The 18,099-nt window shown below is 43.8% G+C and overlaps 1 protein-coding gene across 24 annotated transcripts in view; it reads right to left on the bottom strand.

Moving 5' to 3' along the window:
- Svil (supervillin) overlaps positions 1-18,099 on the bottom strand; it is a 198,827-nt gene that overhangs the window by 37,338 nt on the left and 143,390 nt on the right. For 17 of the 24 annotated variants that reach the window (XM_011246886.3, XM_006525789.2, XM_011246879.2 and 14 more), the window contains 3 exons: positions 17,266-17,485; positions 7,952-8,075; positions 4,538-4,585 (listed from right to left, as the gene is read on the bottom strand). In XM_011246886.3, coding sequence (XP_011245188.1) covers positions 4,538-4,585; positions 7,952-8,075; positions 17,266-17,485 — 392 coding nt within the window. The remainder of the gene's footprint in view (positions 1-4,537; positions 4,586-7,951; positions 8,076-17,265; positions 17,486-18,099) is intronic. The other 7 variants (XM_011246877.3, XM_011246878.3, XM_011246880.2 and 4 more) reach the window with 1 other exon arrangement.

The raw sequence follows: 18,099 nt of genomic DNA, 5'->3' as shown, positions 1-18,099 counted from the left end.
TTGCTGCCCAAAATACTTGCATGTAATTAAAATGGTATAAAAAGTGGATTGGAAAATAAAAATTTGCCTTCAGTCTCAGAATTGACTGGGGTCACGCTACAATGTTGTCTAACTGTCTCTTTTCCTTTTAATCCTCACTCCCGCGCTGGAGAACCTGTTGGCTGACTGAGCGGGCTTGGTCAAGTGACAAATGCCAGTGTCCCCATCATCTAACCCAGGAATCTTCCTTGCACAGGATTCTCTTCATGGCCAGAAGTGGTTCTGATACCTTAGTAGTTTAGACCCAGTGGCAACCTTGTCCCAGAGTTTGACAACTGAATGCAACACATGATCCTGGTGTGGGCCCAGGGCTCGGCCTAGTAAGAATATTATTGGGGAAAACCGACAGTTCAAACACAGGTATGGTTGGGTTAAATCTGAGACCTGTCGTGATCATTGCATCACTGTATCATGGGCATGAAGGAAAACACCTTTGATTTTAGGCAGCACTCACTGAAGTACTAAATGGAGCAGGTTGTCATATTGCACAAATATTGTGCTCATGGTCTAGGAAGGAAAGATAAAGTTAGACACATTCAGTCAGACACATTCATATACACAGCCACACACATAGATACACATAGACATATAGACATACACAACCACACACACTAACAGTACACATACATAAACACAAACACAATCACACACATTAACAGTCACACACACACATACACACTCAGTCAAACGCATAAGGACAGTCTCAGGGACACAGACACATACAATCACATGTGACATAGGAGGGGACTAGAAAGAGGGAGAGGGAAGTGGCAGGAAGAGTGGAAAGCAGAAATTGTGTCAGGGGAAGGGTATAGGGCACCCTGCCTGGGATGGAAACTTCCCTACAAGTTTTCACTGTTGCCCCTATGAATGCTACTAACAGTTTTAAAAGCTTTCCACTCAGGAGTGATACCATGACCCTAATTCCAAAGAACACTTTAGCTATGTAAATTTACTAAGTAAACTGTGAAGTTCTCTTGACAGAAAGACACAATAAAATTTGAGAGAATAAGTCTGCTTGAAAATGAAGTGTCCAAGTAAGGTTTAATTAAAACCAACAGAGCAGTTGCCTAAAAAATATTTCTTGAAACCATACAGAATGCCATTAAAATTGGCTCCTTTCTCTATGGTGAGCTCATAGCCTCTCCAAAGTGAAGGGTGTAGTAAAGTCATGTGACTGAGAAAAAATGTTTTCCTCCAATCACCAGCTTAGCTCTTCTGGAAGTACCCAAAATATTTTTATGGAAGATGAAAGTTCTGAGCCCTGGGATAAAGCGGCTCTACCCAAACCTTCCAGAAGGACTTTGTTTTTTCATTTCCTTCTAAGTGCAAGTATTAAACACAGAAGTTTGTCTTTCTCTGGAAACATTTAGATAGCTTGGCTATTTGGCATGTTTGTCCTGGGGAACCCCAAGTTTGCACCCCTTGGTCTTCTAAGGCTGTAGCAGGGATAACAGGAAAACAGTGTGTATTCCCTGAAAATCCTAGGAGATCCACTCCAACGAACGAAAACTCCTCCAGGTATGAACAAACCTGTATTTGTCTCTTTCATTTTTCAGTTTGAAACTTCATTATTGTCTTGATTTTCCTGCACTAAATCTTTTTCTCGTTTGATATGTTCTGTGTCCTGTCGTGTAGCTTGCAAATGGGTTCTTGGTAGCCTAGATAGCGAGAGCAGAAGCAGAATACTGGCAGAAGGTCTACTTTACATCTTGCAAATGCAGATGCCATCAATATGGTAGAGAGAAGCAGAGGGAACGAGAGAGAGGATGGGGGCGTGACAGAGAAAGAGAAGAGGCTGGGAAGAAAGGGGGATAAGCAGACACATTGGGACAACCAGTGAGGTGTTTCCAGGATGCTGCAGACGGGCTTGACTTTCTCCTAACCTACTGAGAAGTCACAGAAAATCTACACTTTTTACCCACAGGAATGAGATATGGCAGGAGAGTGCAGCACAGGTAAGGTTAACAGCAAATTAAAAGGCAAAATTCCTCCACTTCCTCTACGAAGTGGGAGGAAGGAAGAACTCTGGTGATCCTGCTGTTAAGTTTTTACCTTCCATTGAATAAGTGATTGCAGAAATGATAGGATCATATGCTAAGTAATGGAAATAAGGCCAAGCATCAAAGTTCCGTGTGATGGTGAAGAAGTCAGCTTTACCTTTCCCTGAGCAAAGATTTCGAATCATGTTTGCATCAGTGCCTAGGGATGTGAAATTGGAGACAATGATGTAGAAGCCCTGTGCTCAGAATTTTAAGTGATTTTAGTTTGGTCCTCTCACCATCTCGTGAGATTTGATGAATATTGGGTAGAACAGCACCTCGCTCTACACAGCCTTGGAGCAGGTAAGGAAGCAAAGGCTGCACACTGCCTCACAGAGCCTGTGCACTGTCCAATCACATTGTTTCTTTCTCTCTACTCTTGAATCTTGAAACTTCAAGACACCACCACTTCTGGGGCAAAGTAAAGGACTTATCCCTGAGAACACTAATCCATCAGCATGCTAACATGTATATCTGGGTCAACGGTTAAAGGTGATAATACATGGCTTAAAATGGTCTAAAGTTTCAGGTCACGAAACATAAATTGCTAAAGATGAATGCTATTTTTTTTAACAATAAAAATTCAGTGGAAGATATCCAGTGTTCATGGAGAGATGTTTATCATCAATTTGATATTCTCTAGATCCTATGTAGTCCTAATAGAAGTCCTACAAGGTTCTTTTATAAATAGATAAGCTTATCTTGAACTTGAATGTATATGGAGAAGCAGAAACCTTGAAACAGCCCACAGAAACTGAAGAAGGATGAAGGTGGAACTCTCAGCTGGAATATTCATGAAGCTACAGGACCCAGGACAGTATGGCATTGACTACATCATCAGAACAGAATAGAAAATCTAGAACCAGACCCATATACCTACAGCTGACTGAACCCCAGTGAGTACAGGAATAAGGTAATACTATGGAGAAAAAAGTATTTTTAAGAAGTCATGTGGTAGAATATTTACATACTTTGATTACATATAAAACAAAAACCAACCTAGATTAGCTCATATGTAATTCACAAAAACTAACTCCAAGTAGCTCATAGTCTTATCTGTGAAGTGTAAAAGTATAAAACTCCCAAGAGATAATAGGAGAAATTCTAGACACGAACTTAATCACACACATGCACACACATGCACACACATGCACGCACATGTATACACACCACCCTACTAAGATTAAACTTATGGCCTCATGCATGCTATTTTCCCCAGCCTGGGTATAACCATCTTTTGGGTAGAATACCAAAGGCATGATTCATGAAAAGATTAGTTGCCAAGCTGGACTTCAGTGAGATTAATAAACTGTTCTGTGGAAGATTCTGTCAGAAGAATGAAAAGACAAACCACAGAATGGAAGGAAATATTTGCTGACCGTATTTAACTGAGGATTGTTACCCAAGACTTACAAAGGACTTTAAACTCAGAGCCTGGGACGTGGATGAAGAAAGCATCTGGGTAGATGTAGATACAAAGAATACACGTGGAGAGAAAAGAACCACATGACGACATAGTCAGCAGCGACACACTGTGAGGTCTCACGTGTTAAAATATGACCCTATGATATATCTTTTGGTATGGCCAAAATCTAAAACACCGACATTAAAAACCTTTGAGCTTTCAAAGACTTTGAGCAACATGACACACCTCACTGGATACTAGAGAAATGTGAACGTGATGCAGCCACTGTGCAAGGCATCTGGAAGCCCCTTATGACTAAGCACACGCTTACTTTCTCAGTCATGTCCTTTCACACCTGAGTCACCTGAAACTTGTGTTTTAACAAAAAAAAAATTGCACATGGGCTTTTATTTATAGCTACTTTACCCACAATTACCCAAATTTGAAAACAACCAAGATGCCATCGAGAAGGTGAATGGCTAAATAAGCTTAGTCCATTCAGACACGTGAATATTGCCCAGGACTGAAGAGAAATGAGCTTTCAAAGTACAAGAAGACCCAGGGCTTAGTGATAGTGTCCTCCAGCTCCACAGAGATTAAGATCATCAGCTGAGCAAAATCAAGAAGGTAAGAATAATGGTCAGGGAAGTACAGAGTATATGAGGGGAGGGACACTATCCTGTATGCTGATGTAGTGGCAGATGATGTGGGTCAGAGCTGAGGGAATATTCACCAATAGCGACCTGGGCAGGAATGCACTGTACTCAGCTGAAACCATGGATACTCTCCTGTTTCCTGGTATCCTGCCTCAGGACTGACACATGCATGCACACATATACATACATACACATATATACATATAAGATTCCACTAAGAATCCCCAGCTTCCTTATTCAGAGGCATGGCTCTGAGAATTCTCTGTAGTGTTCATAAGGTAGACACCTCTCTCTTTGTACCTCCGTCTCCAGGCTGTGTGTCTAAGCTTTGCACCCACCAGCGGATTCCACTGTGTTCTGTTACAGAAGGACACCTGCATTAGAGTTAAGCTTACCCAAAGCACATTAGAAATGGCATTATCATCTGTAAGTCCTCCTTCTTCCTACAGGTTAAAATAAATAGGAACATTGTAGAGGATGGGAAGAGCAGAGTCTGCTGTGCCGGTCACTCTGTGCCTGGGTTCAGTCAGGCAGAAGCATGCACATGCACACATTCCAGAGCCATGAAGGGCAAGCAACCATTCCTCAGGGACAGGAGGAATGACAACCCGTGAGCATACATCACCCCACGGCATGACACTCTTCAGCCATGACAGACAATTCCAGCACGAGTGTGGCAAAGGTCCCTTCCTTGAGTTTTCAGGTCTTTTTTTGTGCTATCTGAGATCCCAGCCTTAACTGACCTTATTAGTGCAGCAGCAGTTAGGGCAACCCATTCCTGCCTAAGATTCACACACAGGCACAGACCCGAAAACAGCCAATTCTACAATGGGATTTGATTTCCTGGAAAAAGTCCCAGACACTGGATGACTGTCTTCAAACAGACATAGGTCACCTTATACACTGCAATGATGACTAGGCCCACGTAGGGCCGAGGTTTAATTATAGTTTGCTAGAAAGGAAGAAGACACCTAGCAGGGGACCCTGGAAGACTTTGCTTTGTTTTCCTTCTCTTGATGGACATGGAAACAAATCCTGCTGAAATGCACATGTCCCTGCAAGTGTGGACCTGGTCTGTGCTACTGCTTAGTGGCTTTGGGTCCTTACTGCCAAGTGCATGTGCCACGTTCAGAAGCCCAGGTGTCTGCCTGCTCATCCAGACCTACACTCACTCAAGTCAGGAGGCAGGAATCGGGGCTGTGAGTGAGAGAAGAGGGGACGAAGCATCATTCCCATGGGAAGGAAGGAAGCTGGGGTAATCAGTGATCTGAAGTCATTTCCTTAATCTTGATTTTGAGGACTATCTTAAAAAGCAAATAACTGCGCATGGAGATGGAGGCTAAGAACAATAAGGAAAAGTCTTACTTTCTTCAAAGCCACTCATGAGCCCAAATAAGACCTTTTTATCACACAGGGACTCAGATGAGACATGAGTAGAAACATCGGGGTTTCTTTGGGAATACCTTTGACAGAGAAAATAGTTACAGATTTCCAAGGCATTTATTTATTTAATTTGTTGTTGTTGTTGCTTTGAGACGGGAATTATTCTGTAGCCTTGGCTGACCTGAAACTTACTATGAATTCTGGGGAGGAATGAGCATACAGAAATCCCCTGTCCCAGCCTCCTGAGAGCCGGAATTATGGGTGTGTGCTGCTATTCCCATCCCATCCCATCCCCTAATGGTTTTATTTAATAACATTGTTTTCTTGTATTCAGGTATTTGCTTGCATGTATGCCTTTACACTGAGTACGTGCCTGATGTCCACAGAAGCCAGAAGAGGGTGTCAGATTCCCTGGAATTGGGGTTACAGACTTGTTGTGAGCCCCCATGTGTGTGCTAGGAATTGACTCTGGATTCTCTGGAAGATCAGCCATTGCTCTTAACCACTAAGCTGCCTCTCCAGCCTGCTAGTGTCCTTTCTAGGATCTTACTAGATCCTCAAAGTTTTAAATGGTCAGTATGGTATTAATAGAAATAGGAATTGATTTTGTTTTGTGGTATATGTGTGTATATGCAGATATACATGTGTGTGCACATACAGAGGCCACAGGTCAATGTTGGGTGTCTTTCTCTTTTGGGAGTGCTGGAATTCCAGGTGTATGTCACCATGCTGAAGTATGTTCTTTTCTTAAGGTAGCTGCTGGAACAATTGAATTAACCACCTAGCTTACACAACATGCTTCCTAGCCAGGGTTGCATGGATTTTCATGGGAGGGATGAACATGGCTTACTCTTCTATGTTCCCACAGCTGCAACCTGTGTCTGTACCAAATACCATGAGCTAGAAAATGTTTGGTAACCATAGATGTATGCTATTTGGAAGACTCAGAATTGGGGTGTGAGTGATCATAAGTCCAGCTTCTTTGTGTTTGGGGGCAAAACTGACACTTGTGGTCCCTGCCCTCCTGTTATCCTGATGGCCACCCATGAGAAAGTCTCAATTTTTCATAGGCACCAGACTCTTTCTGCATGCATATGTCACCAATGTCTTCCCTTCTCTGGAGAAGATGCTTGGAATAACTTTTCTGGCAAGCCTAGGTGTCATCTTAAGAAACAACAGATTTAGGGCACTGCCTCCCTCATGGAGGTGCAGTGAAGTTGTGTGTGCTTCAGCACCTGCCCAGCCCTTGCAAAGAAATGAAGCTGCGTGTTGTCAGAGGTATCTGAAAACCACTTGGCCTTAACAGAACTTGAGATTTCCCCACGTGAGGGACAGAGCCCAAAATAGATCAGCTTATTTTAACTTCAAAGAGCTTATTGTCTAGGCCAAAGTGAACTAGGCCACCGAAGAGTCTAGGAACACTGGGTTCACTGTGGCTGCAGAAGGGGGAGCCAAGCGAACCCTGGGTGACACATGCAGGTGCAGGCTGGGCCCAGAGCCCTGCTGCTTCCAGAACTGGGTTTTCTATCCAAAGAGTGAATGCAGGGGAGCCCAAGTCTACTGCCTGTAAGAGCCTCAGCCAAGTAACTAGCAGTTCAGACCCATCCTCTACCCTCAGCACTCTGGAAATAACATGAGTCCTCGCTCTCCTAAGCAGACTTGAGGGAAATCCATCACAGTTTGAGCTTCATTTTTATTTTGATCTGACTGTAGGGATATGGGTCTTTCAAAACAACTGCACTGGGAAGTGACACCATGCAGAGTTGACAGCTCTGCTACTCAGTTTATGTTCTCTGTCTGATTCCAGAAGTTGGATAACTGGGTGTGGCTCAAGTGAATCACTTTCCTCAGCCAGCAAGCACATCTGTATCCACAGCACCATGGGCAAGGACATCATGGCTGAAGTAGTGAGTACCTGGCCAAGGCTGACAATCACTACATTTGTAAGTCAACAATTTATTGATACACCTACATATGAAATACTCACACATTTGACTTAAGTTAATTGATATTCATATATAGGTCCTCAATAAAAGGTATACCTCATCATCATGAAACAGGCCTACGATTAGGCAGAAAGTCCTCATGGACCGAAATTTAAGCCCGTGTTTGATATGCAGCTTATAAACTGTTGTGGTTAGTTGTTTTCTCATTTGAAAGACTAATTACATTCTAACACCAGACTTTATTTAAGATTTAGTAGTGAACACATTTGGAAGCTGAGGCATATGTTTGTTGAGGCAACTGCGTGGCGCTGGCACCATCTTGGCCTCCAGCTTTGACCCAGTGGTTAGCTTTAGCAGCACAGTGACAAACCGTGTCTCCTAAGGGCAAGGAAGCACCAGTGCTCTAAAGCAGGGGTGGATAAGCCACACACACTCATTCTTGAGACACACAGTGAGGCATTCGTGAGGTGGACACAGTACCTTTTTCTTCAGGGACTGCTCCACCTCCTGCGTGTGCAGGCCGCCAGTGGCTTTGCCATATTCCTGCTTCCGAATCAGCCTGTTCTTCCAGTCTTCCTCGCCACTCTTCTTTAACAGTGCCAGCCTGGAAGGAGGATATGCCAACCGAGAATTCAGCACCGCACTCTCAGAACTCACAAGAGCCTCCTTTCCATGACAGTCACAAGGATTTTTTAGTTGTTTGGAAAGAAAAGCTGGAACTGACTTGTCAGATAAATAGGTGGCAGGATCCCAGTAAGGGATGGGACTCTGCCTTCCTCATACCCTGGAGCAATGGGAGAGAGACCCCTTCTGGCCACTTGGGGAAATAACACTTAAAGATGGAAGAGGCAGTTAGAAAACACTGCTAAACAGGGGTCTCAAAAACATGAAGAATAATTGGGGAAACAACATCCTTCAAAATAGTCACAAATAATACAAAATACCTTTGTGTGACTCTAGCTAAGGAACTGAAAACTCTGTATGATAAGAACTTCAAGTCTCTGAAGAAAGAAATTGAAGATCTCAGAAGATGGAAAGATCTCCCATGCTCATGGATTGGCAGGATTCATATAGTCAAAATGGCTATCCTGCCGAAAGTAATCTACAGATTCAATGCAATCCCCATCAAAATTTCAACTCAATTCTTCACAGAGTTAGAAAGGGCAATTTGTAAATTCATTTGGAATAACAAAAAACAAAGGACAGCAAAAATTATTCTCAACAATAAAAGAACCTCTGGTGGAATCACCATCCCCGACCTCAAGCTTTACTACAGAGCAATTGTGATAAAAACTTCATGGTACTGGTACAACGACAGACAGGTAGATCAATGGAATAGAATTGAAGACCCAGAAATGAACCCACACACCTATGGTCACTTGATCTTTGACATAGGAGCTAAAACCATCCAGTGGAAAGAAGATATTTTCAACAAATGGTGCTGGCTCAACTGGTAGTTATCATGTAGAAGAATGTGAATTGATCCATTCTTATCTCCTTGTACAAAGCTCAAGTCTAATTGGATCAAGGAACTCCACATAAAACCAGGGACAATGAAACTTACAGAGGAGAAAGTGAGGAAAAGCCTTGAAGATATGGGCACAGGGGAAAAAATTCCTGAACAGAACAGCAATGGCTTGTGCTGTAAGATCCAGAATCAACAAATGGAACTTCATAAAATTGCAAAGCTTCTATAAGGCAAAGGACACTGTCAATAAGAAAAAATGGCAACCAACAGATTTGGGAAAAGATCATTACCAATCTTAAATCCAATAGGAGGCTAATATCCAATATATATAAAGAACTCAAGAATTTGGACTCCAGAAAACCAAACAACCCTATTAAAAAATGGGGTACAGAGCTAAACAAAGAATTCTCAACTGAGGAATATTGAATGGCTGAAAAGCACCTAAAGAAATATTCAACATCCTTAGTCATGAGGGAAATGCAAATCAAAACCCTGAGATTCTACCTCACACCAGTCAGAATAGCTAAGATCAAAAACTCAGGTGACAGCAGATGCTGGCTGGATGTGGAGAAAGAGGAACACTCCTCCATTGCTGGTGGGATTATAAGCTGGTGCAACCACTCTGGAAATCAGTTTGGCAGTTCCTCAGAAAATTGGACACAGTTCTACCAGAAGTTCCAGCAATACCACTCCTGGTCAAATACCCAGAAGATGCTCCAACTTGTAATAAGGACACATGCTCCACTATGTTCATAGCAGCCTTATTTATAATAGCCAGAAGCTGGAAAGAGCACAGATGTCCTTCAACAGAGGAATGGATACAGAAAATGTGTTACCTTTACACAATGGAGTACTACTCAGCTATTAAAAACAATGAATTCATGAAATTCTTAGACAAATGGATGGACCTGGAGGATATCATCCTGAGTGAGGTAACCCAATCACAAAAGAACACACATGATTTGTACTCACTGGTAAGTGGATATTAGCCCAGAAGCTCAGAATACCCAAGATACAATTTGCAAAACAGATGAAGCTCAAGAAGAAGGAATACGAAAGTGTGGATACTTTGATCCTTCTTAAAAAGGGGAACAAAATACTCACGGAAGGAGTTACAGAGACAGTTCGGAGTAGGGACTGAAGGAAGGACCATCCAGAGACTGCCCCACCTGGAGATCTATCTCATAAACATCCACCAAACCCAGACACTATTGTGGATGCCAACAAGAGCTTGCTGACAGGAGCCTGATATAGCTATCTCCTGAGAGGCTCTGCCAGTGCCTGACAAATACAGAAGTGGATGCTCACAGTCATCTATTAGACGGAGCACAGGGTCCCAATGAAGGAGCTAGAGAAAGTACCCAAGGAGTCGAAGGGGTTTGTAGCCCCATAGGAGGAACAACAATATGAACTAACCAGTAACCCCAGAGCTCCCTGGAACTAAACTACCAATCAAAGAAAACACATGGTGGGACATGTGGCTCTAGCTGCATATGTAGCAGAGGATGGCCTAGTCGGTCATCAACGGGAGGAGAGGCCCTTGGTCCTGCGAAGGCTCTATGACCCAGTATAGGGGAATGCCAGGGCCAGGAATGGGAGTAGGTGGGTTGGGGAGCAGGGGGAGGGGGGGAGAGGATAGGGGATTTTTGGAGGGGAAACTAGGAAAGGGGATAGCATTTGAAATGTAAATAAAGAAAATATCTAATAAAAAAAAACCTTTGAAGAATAGGAAAGAGTAACAGGGGAGGTCACTTTACTCATATGTGGAAATGTCACAATGAAATGATACTTCATACAGTAAGCATACTAATAAAAACACAAAGATACAGCATCTTGGCATCTACTTCAAGTAAAGGTAAATGATGACTAATCACTGCTCTCTTCTAAGCCCTGTCTTTCCTTCTAGATTATTTTTGTCTTTACCTTGCGTCCTAACACAAAAACTACTTTCTAAAGACACTCTTTGAAAAATTATTAGTTCAACTTTCTCCAAGGGAAAAAATATAGCAAAAAAGAAATCTCATTAAGGGACAGTGTTAGCAACACACTTTAGTGAGGCACAGCTGCACTTCATCTAAAGCTGCTTGCACATTTGGTTCTGTGTGAGCAGACATCTTGCAGAACAAGAGGCTATTTTAGACAGTGTGCTGTCATAAAGGAAAACATCTCAGCCATTTAAGTTCAACAGGGTGGGAGAGACAAACGGACAGGCCTAGGAGATTCACTGAGGCTGGTGTTCAAACAACTTAAAGGCTGGAGGGGGGGTGTGTGGAGTAAAGAATTGAGGTCATGAAACCCCACTCCCTTGTGCTTTCTGACAGGCCATGCCTGTGACCACGTACATGACCCAAAACAGCGACTGACAAGCAGCCAATCAGCTGCAGTCTGGGTCTGGATACTGTTGTGATTGGACATAAAATGCCCCAGCAGGCTCGTGTGTTTGAACACTTGGCCCTAGGCTGGTCCTGCTATGCCAGAAGCGCTTGTTGTCATAGATGGTGCTTCCCTCTGTCTCTCCACCATAGTGGCCCCATCCCCCAGGCTGACCAGTCCTCCTTGCCTAGTTTGTCATGCATGACCTGAACATGAGGCTATTCAAGGCCCTGAGTGCTAGATTTCCTGATTCTATCCAATATCTGAACTGGAGTTAGGATGCCTTACACTCTGTGATAATAGTTTATCCAATCATTTGCTAGTAGTTCTTGGATAGAATCCAGGGTCTCAATCATTCTTGGCACATATCCTACTGCTGGACTCCATATGATAAGAGTTTTGTTAAGAAAATAAGGAACCACGTTCTATGATAAACAAGAATCCATTATATTTACAAATGTATGCATGCATTATCATATTTTATACTTTGGACACCACTCTCAAATAATGTGCAGCTTTGAAGAGCTTCCTGAACGATGCATAACTTTGCACTTGGCATCTATCTTCTCTTTACTCTCTACCTTCTTTTCTGTTTTCTCAGTACTATGTCTGTGGCAGCTCATAAGACCATAAAGGCTCATTCTATAAATGTGTATGGGCTGCCTTACCAATCTAATATCTAGTGCAGGTTCACACAGCTCAGATACCATCTAATCTTGACTTCTATAGTTCTCCAATGCTAGAATGGCTGCTGCATGTATTTGAACACAAAATCTGGATTCCTTCACATGTTTTAATTTCAATTTTTATTGATATAATAATAACTATTATTTATTATGTTGTAATTACTTTGAATGTGCCCATTTTATTGCAATAAGAAAAGGAATCTCAAAAAGTCAAATTATTTAACAAAATAACCATGACCAGGGGATGTCTTCCAGCTGATGAGTGTGCTAGGCTTTCATATCGGAACAGGCTATGTCCAAGCCATAAACAGTAGGAGGCAGCCATGCCACTACCACTCGCCCTGCAAACTGCCCTCAAAACCAGCTGCTCTCTCATGTTACCTTTGACTCAGAGCAGGTATTTTTGGATGGAGGAGTCCTTCACCTCCATCAGACTGGATTTACAGAGTGCAAACCCTCACTCTCAGGGGCAGAGACTGTTACAGACAGTGCAAGGGCTTCTCCACAAAAACATGGCATCCCCTGGGGCTGCTCAAGTAAGTTGTGGAATGTAGAATCACTCTGTCATCTTCTTTACACTCCACTGATGTGCAAAGACCTCACTAAGAAACTGCATGTTTCTTTCTCATCATCCAGATAAGAATGCAGATGCAGACCGGTCAAGGTCCCACACTGAGCATGTTAGTGGGAGGGGGATGTGATTCCAAAGTACCAGGCCTTTCCTCCCATGAGCAGCTGAGCTGGGCACACACACAGTGCCCACCTCTGTCAGGAAAAGCAGAACTTTCCAACTTTCTGGTAATGCTCTCCCAGCCCTGCCAGGATAGCGTCCACAGAGCTATTCCATTCTAAAGCCCTGAAAATGTTGCTTCTCAATATGTTGGTTCCTTCAGCATTAGAAACTTCCAAAGACACCACAGTAAGCAAATGATATGGGAGAAACGGTTTCAGTTGAGCCACATGGTAATTGCCCCAGCCCTCCTTTACACTAACAGCACACAGTGACTGGATGTATTATCCTGTCCGTTCTGATTTCCTGTTTGGTGCCCAGCAAGCTGTGGAGGGCAGCAGACCTTTCGAGTCTTGTTCTCTGCTCTGGTGGTCTCATAGCCCTTCACCACCACGGCAGAGGGCGAAGGTCTGGTTCAACACATGACACAAATTGCCATCGTGCAGTGCCAACAATTGCCAGCGATTTTCAACATTTGCCAAGTCTAAGGGCTATTTGTGGGCCAGGACGAGGAGTGCTCGAGCATCTGCTTAGGTGGAGGCTCCATACCCAGTGGGTGGCACAGGATTAGCCTGCGAATACACTGGCCTGGCCCAGGGCCAATGCCACATGTGCTTCCCAGGCTTTGCCACAGCTCCTGATCTTCAGCAGGAATTCTGGCTTGAGAGCCTGCTGGATGAGGACAAGTTTTTCCAGGCTTGTAACAGTCAGGGTTGGGTCAAGCAAGGGACAGGCAGACCATGTGCCTCTAATATCAACTGAGGTACTTGTATTTCCTCTTTAGACTTTTCAGAGAAACAGAAACACCCATGGATTTAGGCTGAGCAGCACTGGTGATTGACTACCTGGATTATGGTCTTGCTCACAAGAGAGTCAGAAGAGTTGATATTGATAATAAGCTTTTCCTCTGCATTTATTTTTATTGGTGCTAAAGACTGAACCTGGGACTTGCACATCCAAGCATCAGTTCTGTGCCAAGCCCTGACTCTAGCCTCTAGTTATGTTTTCTTTTTCTTCTCCTTTCTCTCCTCTTCTGATGTTATGCAGTGTGTGTGTGTGTGTAAGTGTGTATGTGTGTATGTGTACACGTGTGTGTGCATATGTACACATGCCCTGAGATCTGCCTGTCTTGTTTCACTCACAAACACTGGGGTCACAGATGTCTGCCCTGTGCCAGCTTCTATGTTCATTCCAGGGATTCTAACTCAGTTCCTTAAGCGTGGGCAGCAAGCACTTACATTCTGAGCAATCTACCCGACCACTTGCTTTTTATTTATTTGAATTTCTCTGGTGCTAAGATTGAGGCTGGAACCTAGTAAATGCTAAGCATGAACTCTACCCCGAGGCAGGCCCCAGCCCTTCCTGTCTATCGAGTGGATCAGTACAATATGCTTCTCTCACACACATGTTAACTGTCATCATGATGGTGTCCTGAGCAGAACTTCAGGGGATAAAGAGATACTTAAAAGGATTAATGCCTTTTTCTTGAGAAAGAGTTTATATTCTGGACTCTGGTTTGTTTGTTTGGGAACAGATGTTTCCCCTGGAGTCAATCCTTGAGAGTTGGTGGGACCACTAGGGTTAGCCTCCCTCAGTAGATGAATCAATTCCCTGGAGGGTTCAGGGTTTAATGGCATTTTGGGGAGGTGGTAGACATCTCTAGAGGTGGGGCCTACTGGGAGAAAGTGGTCACTGGAAGCCCTAGCCCTTTCCTTTTGGCTCTCCACTTCCTGGGTTCCCAGAAGCATCAGAGACAGCGAACATAAATTTCTTCTCCTTCAAAACAATCTTCCTAGGTAGCTGTTAAAGGGAGGAAAGGTCTGACTGAGCTGATCCGAGCTTCCTCCATGTTCTAAACTGGCAGGAGACCCTCTACCTGAGATGGCATTTTCAAGAACTCGGAACCAAAGTACATTCTTTTGCTTTCCAAATTACACAACCCCAGATACTCTTTGTAGCACCAGAACGGGGAGGCTGAATCAGCGACAGAGAAATAAAGATAAATAAAGGTGGGACTTCTCTCTATTCCTACGCCAATCCGAGAACTCACTGGAAGCTGAAATCTTCCAGCTCAAAGTCAGAGCAGGAGTTTTCTGGGGAGACGTGGAGACAGGCTGTGTAGGGTGCAGAGGAGCAATGAAGGGGCATGTACACAGGGACCCTAGCTAATCCCTAAGGCAGATCTCTGCCTCTCTCCACCCTCTCCATAAGGGGTAGATTCTCCAATATTTACAGGAGCTGTCTCAGTCTGTAGAGCCCTCAGGGAAAGGGCAGATCTTGCTTTTTGGTCATCTTCTCCCAGAGTGGAGTGGGGCAGATGAGTCGAAGTCAGTGGAGATGGGATTGTGACTGGAAAGGCCCAATAGACTTCCCAGGCTTCCATCTCTAACTTACAGAATTTTAATGCCTTTTAAAAATTGTTCCTAAAAGGGGGGTCCTGTGTTCTCAAATCTTTCAGAGAGTGATAAAATGGTGGCTTTGTTAATCCACTAGGAAAAGAATCCCAATTTGCATTCGGGTTGATAGTTCAAACTAGATGCTCTAGATATTGTAGTAGTTTTTCTCATTGCTGTAACAAAATTACCCAACAGAAGCAACTTAAAGGAGTTTAAGAGTTGCCATGGTCATAGTGTCTCTTCACAGCAAGAGAGACTCTTACTAGGGCACCTTCTTTGGCAAATTGAGGCAGTCAGAATTGCTGAACTAAGTATGGTTTGAAAGACTTAGAAGTTTATATGCCATTCTAGGAAAGAAAAGAAAAGCCTAAATAAGTGTTTGAATAATATCCCTTCCTCTCACTCGATCAAGCTTCACATTCAATGAAGAGAAGGATTAGAGTCCCCACTTAAGGAACCTTCTCTCATGAATGGTAAAGATAGATGTATTTCCAGTGATATACACACAAAAGTACCATCAAGGCACAAGGGGAGGTCATGGGTGACCCATTTCCTATCAACATACTTTATGATAGCCAACATAATTGCTGAACAAAGGGGCCTTGACCTTTTAAAAAGCCCAAAAACAATGAAATGGGGTAGCTGAATCTTTTGCAAGCATTCCTGCCAGGATTCAGAGTAGATTTGGAATCTCTCTTAGAGGTTTTGTCTCCAGGTAAGAACAGGTGCATACTGCCTGAATCCCTGTATCAGGACTCCCTTCCAGGTAGTTCACAGAAGTCCCCACAAAGCCTGTTTAAAACGCTGTGCTTGCTGGGCGTGGTGGTGCATGCGTTTAATCCCAGCACTTGGGAGGCAGAGGCAGGCAGATTTCTGAGTTTGAGGCCAGACTGGTCTACAAAGTGAGTTCCAGGACAGCCAGGGCTACACAGAGAAACCCTGTCTCAAAAAAAAAATCCAAAAAAAAAAAAAACCAAAAACAAAACCAAAACAAACAAACAAAAAAACCAACAAAAAACAAAACAACAACAACAAAAAAGCTGTGCTCCACAGCAGTCCAGCTTTCAACAGAAGAGTTTCCCCTCAGGGCATATAACTCAAAGAAAGATACAGATACACTAGAGTTTACTGAAAACAAGCAAGTGAGTCATGAAATCCCACAGCTACTGTTTAATGAAAATTTCAGGCCAGAGCTGCAGCTCAGTGGTAAAGTGCTTGTCTAGCAGGTACAAAATTCTAGGTGAACTCACCAGCATGGGAGGGAGGGAGGGAGGGGGAAGAGGAGGGGAAGTAGGGAGGAAGGAAGGGGAGAGATGTGAGAGGGAGGGGAGGGGAGGAAGTTGGAAAATAATTAAGAGAGGGAGGGAGGAGGAAGAGAAGGAAGGAAGGATGGAAGGAAGGGGGAGTGAGTGAGGGAGCGGGGGAAGAAGGAAGGAAGGAAAAAGGAAGGGAGAGAGGGAGGGAGGGAAAAAATTTTCTAAATGTTCAAAATAATCATTCATCTTTGGCTGGTAAGGTGGCTCAACATGCCTAGACCAACAACCAGAGTTCCATCCCAGGAACCATACTGGAAAAAAGAAGTGATTTCTGCAAGTTGTTCATTGACTTCCACACATATTTTATGGCACATGTATATATGAGTGCTTTCTCTCTCTCTCTCTCTCTCTCTCTCTCTCTCTCTCTCTCACACACACACACACACACACACACACACACACACACACACAAGCACACACACACACACACACAAATCCAAATAAATAAATGTAACAAAAATTTAGAGAAGGGCAATTCATCTTATTTCCTATAATATACAGCAAACAGATTCTAATCTCTAAGGCACAGATCCTCTGTGTGAACTTTTCTATCTTCAGCCTATATTTATTTTCCCCAGAATATCAGAAGGCAATTGTACCTGCAGTTTGAATCACATGTTCCTGCAGGAGAAAGAGCCTAGATCAGAGACCATAGACAAAAAGGTGTCTCTGTTTATCCTTCCTCTATGTCTGGATTGGACTTTGCTAAACGAGGTGTATCCCGTGTTCATATGCTCGGCTTCCCAGGGTTGTTTTAGCATGACAGCATAGCCCAGCACGTTGGCATCCCTCCACAATATGCCTGCCTATCACCAGAGGTCTTACCTTTCTTTGATTGACATGGTTTTGCTGGGTGAATCCAGGAAACTGTCGCCTACTGGCACCTTGACCTCTCCAGAAGCAAACATGGCACAAGGGTTCTTGAAGAGCTTCTCTGCTAGTTGCTCAGAGGACTCCTGCTGCTTCCAGGCCCCTGGGGTCGCCATCTGAACCGAGGCCTTCCTGGCAGCCACCTCTGTCTGCTCAGAAGTCGTTTCTCCAAACTCTGAGAATGAGAGCCAGTGAACATCAGTCCCCAGGCAAGCATCTTCTCAGCTGCACCCCAGAGTCAGGCTGTGTGCACATGGGGGGTTACCCAGGCCACTGTAGCACAAGCCACTGAGAGAAAGCTAGCCTGAGTCAGCTGTGCTGCCAGTGGGCTTACTTCTCTTAAATAGCACAGCTTCATTTCTAGTGAGCTGAACTCAACCCAAGCTCGTCTCAACTGACATTCGATCAACGTGTGTCAATGCAAGCAGGCCAGTCTCTAATGCAGACAGTACATCAACTGTATGATCAGGATACATGACGAGTCTGGGGACCACACAGGTTCAAGTCCTTATTCTCTGCGCTTACTGGGTGCAGGACTTTTGGGCTATCAACTTTAGTAAAAGGGGTCAACACAGCCCAGGAGCTCAGAAGGCTATTGTGTGAGTTAATGTCACCAGTCACCCGAAACCCTTATCAAAGGGTGTTAAGAACTGCAGACACTTTTGCTGTCATAAACTCTATTAGTTCACTGGCTGTCAGATTCAGGGGAACAGAGGTCTGGGGAAAGGACTATGGTTCACTGACCTTCTGATCGATTCTAGTGATAACCTGTCTCTAGATTAGTTAACC

This window comes from Mus musculus, chromosome 18 (assembly GCF_000001635.26).
Source record: "Mus musculus strain C57BL/6J chromosome 18, GRCm38.p6 C57BL/6J".
In the NCBI taxonomy this organism is placed as follows: Eukaryota; Metazoa; Chordata; class Mammalia; order Rodentia; family Muridae; genus Mus; species Mus musculus.
Note: the sequence above shows the minus strand (reverse complement) of the source record. Positions and strands in the feature narration are given on the sequence as shown.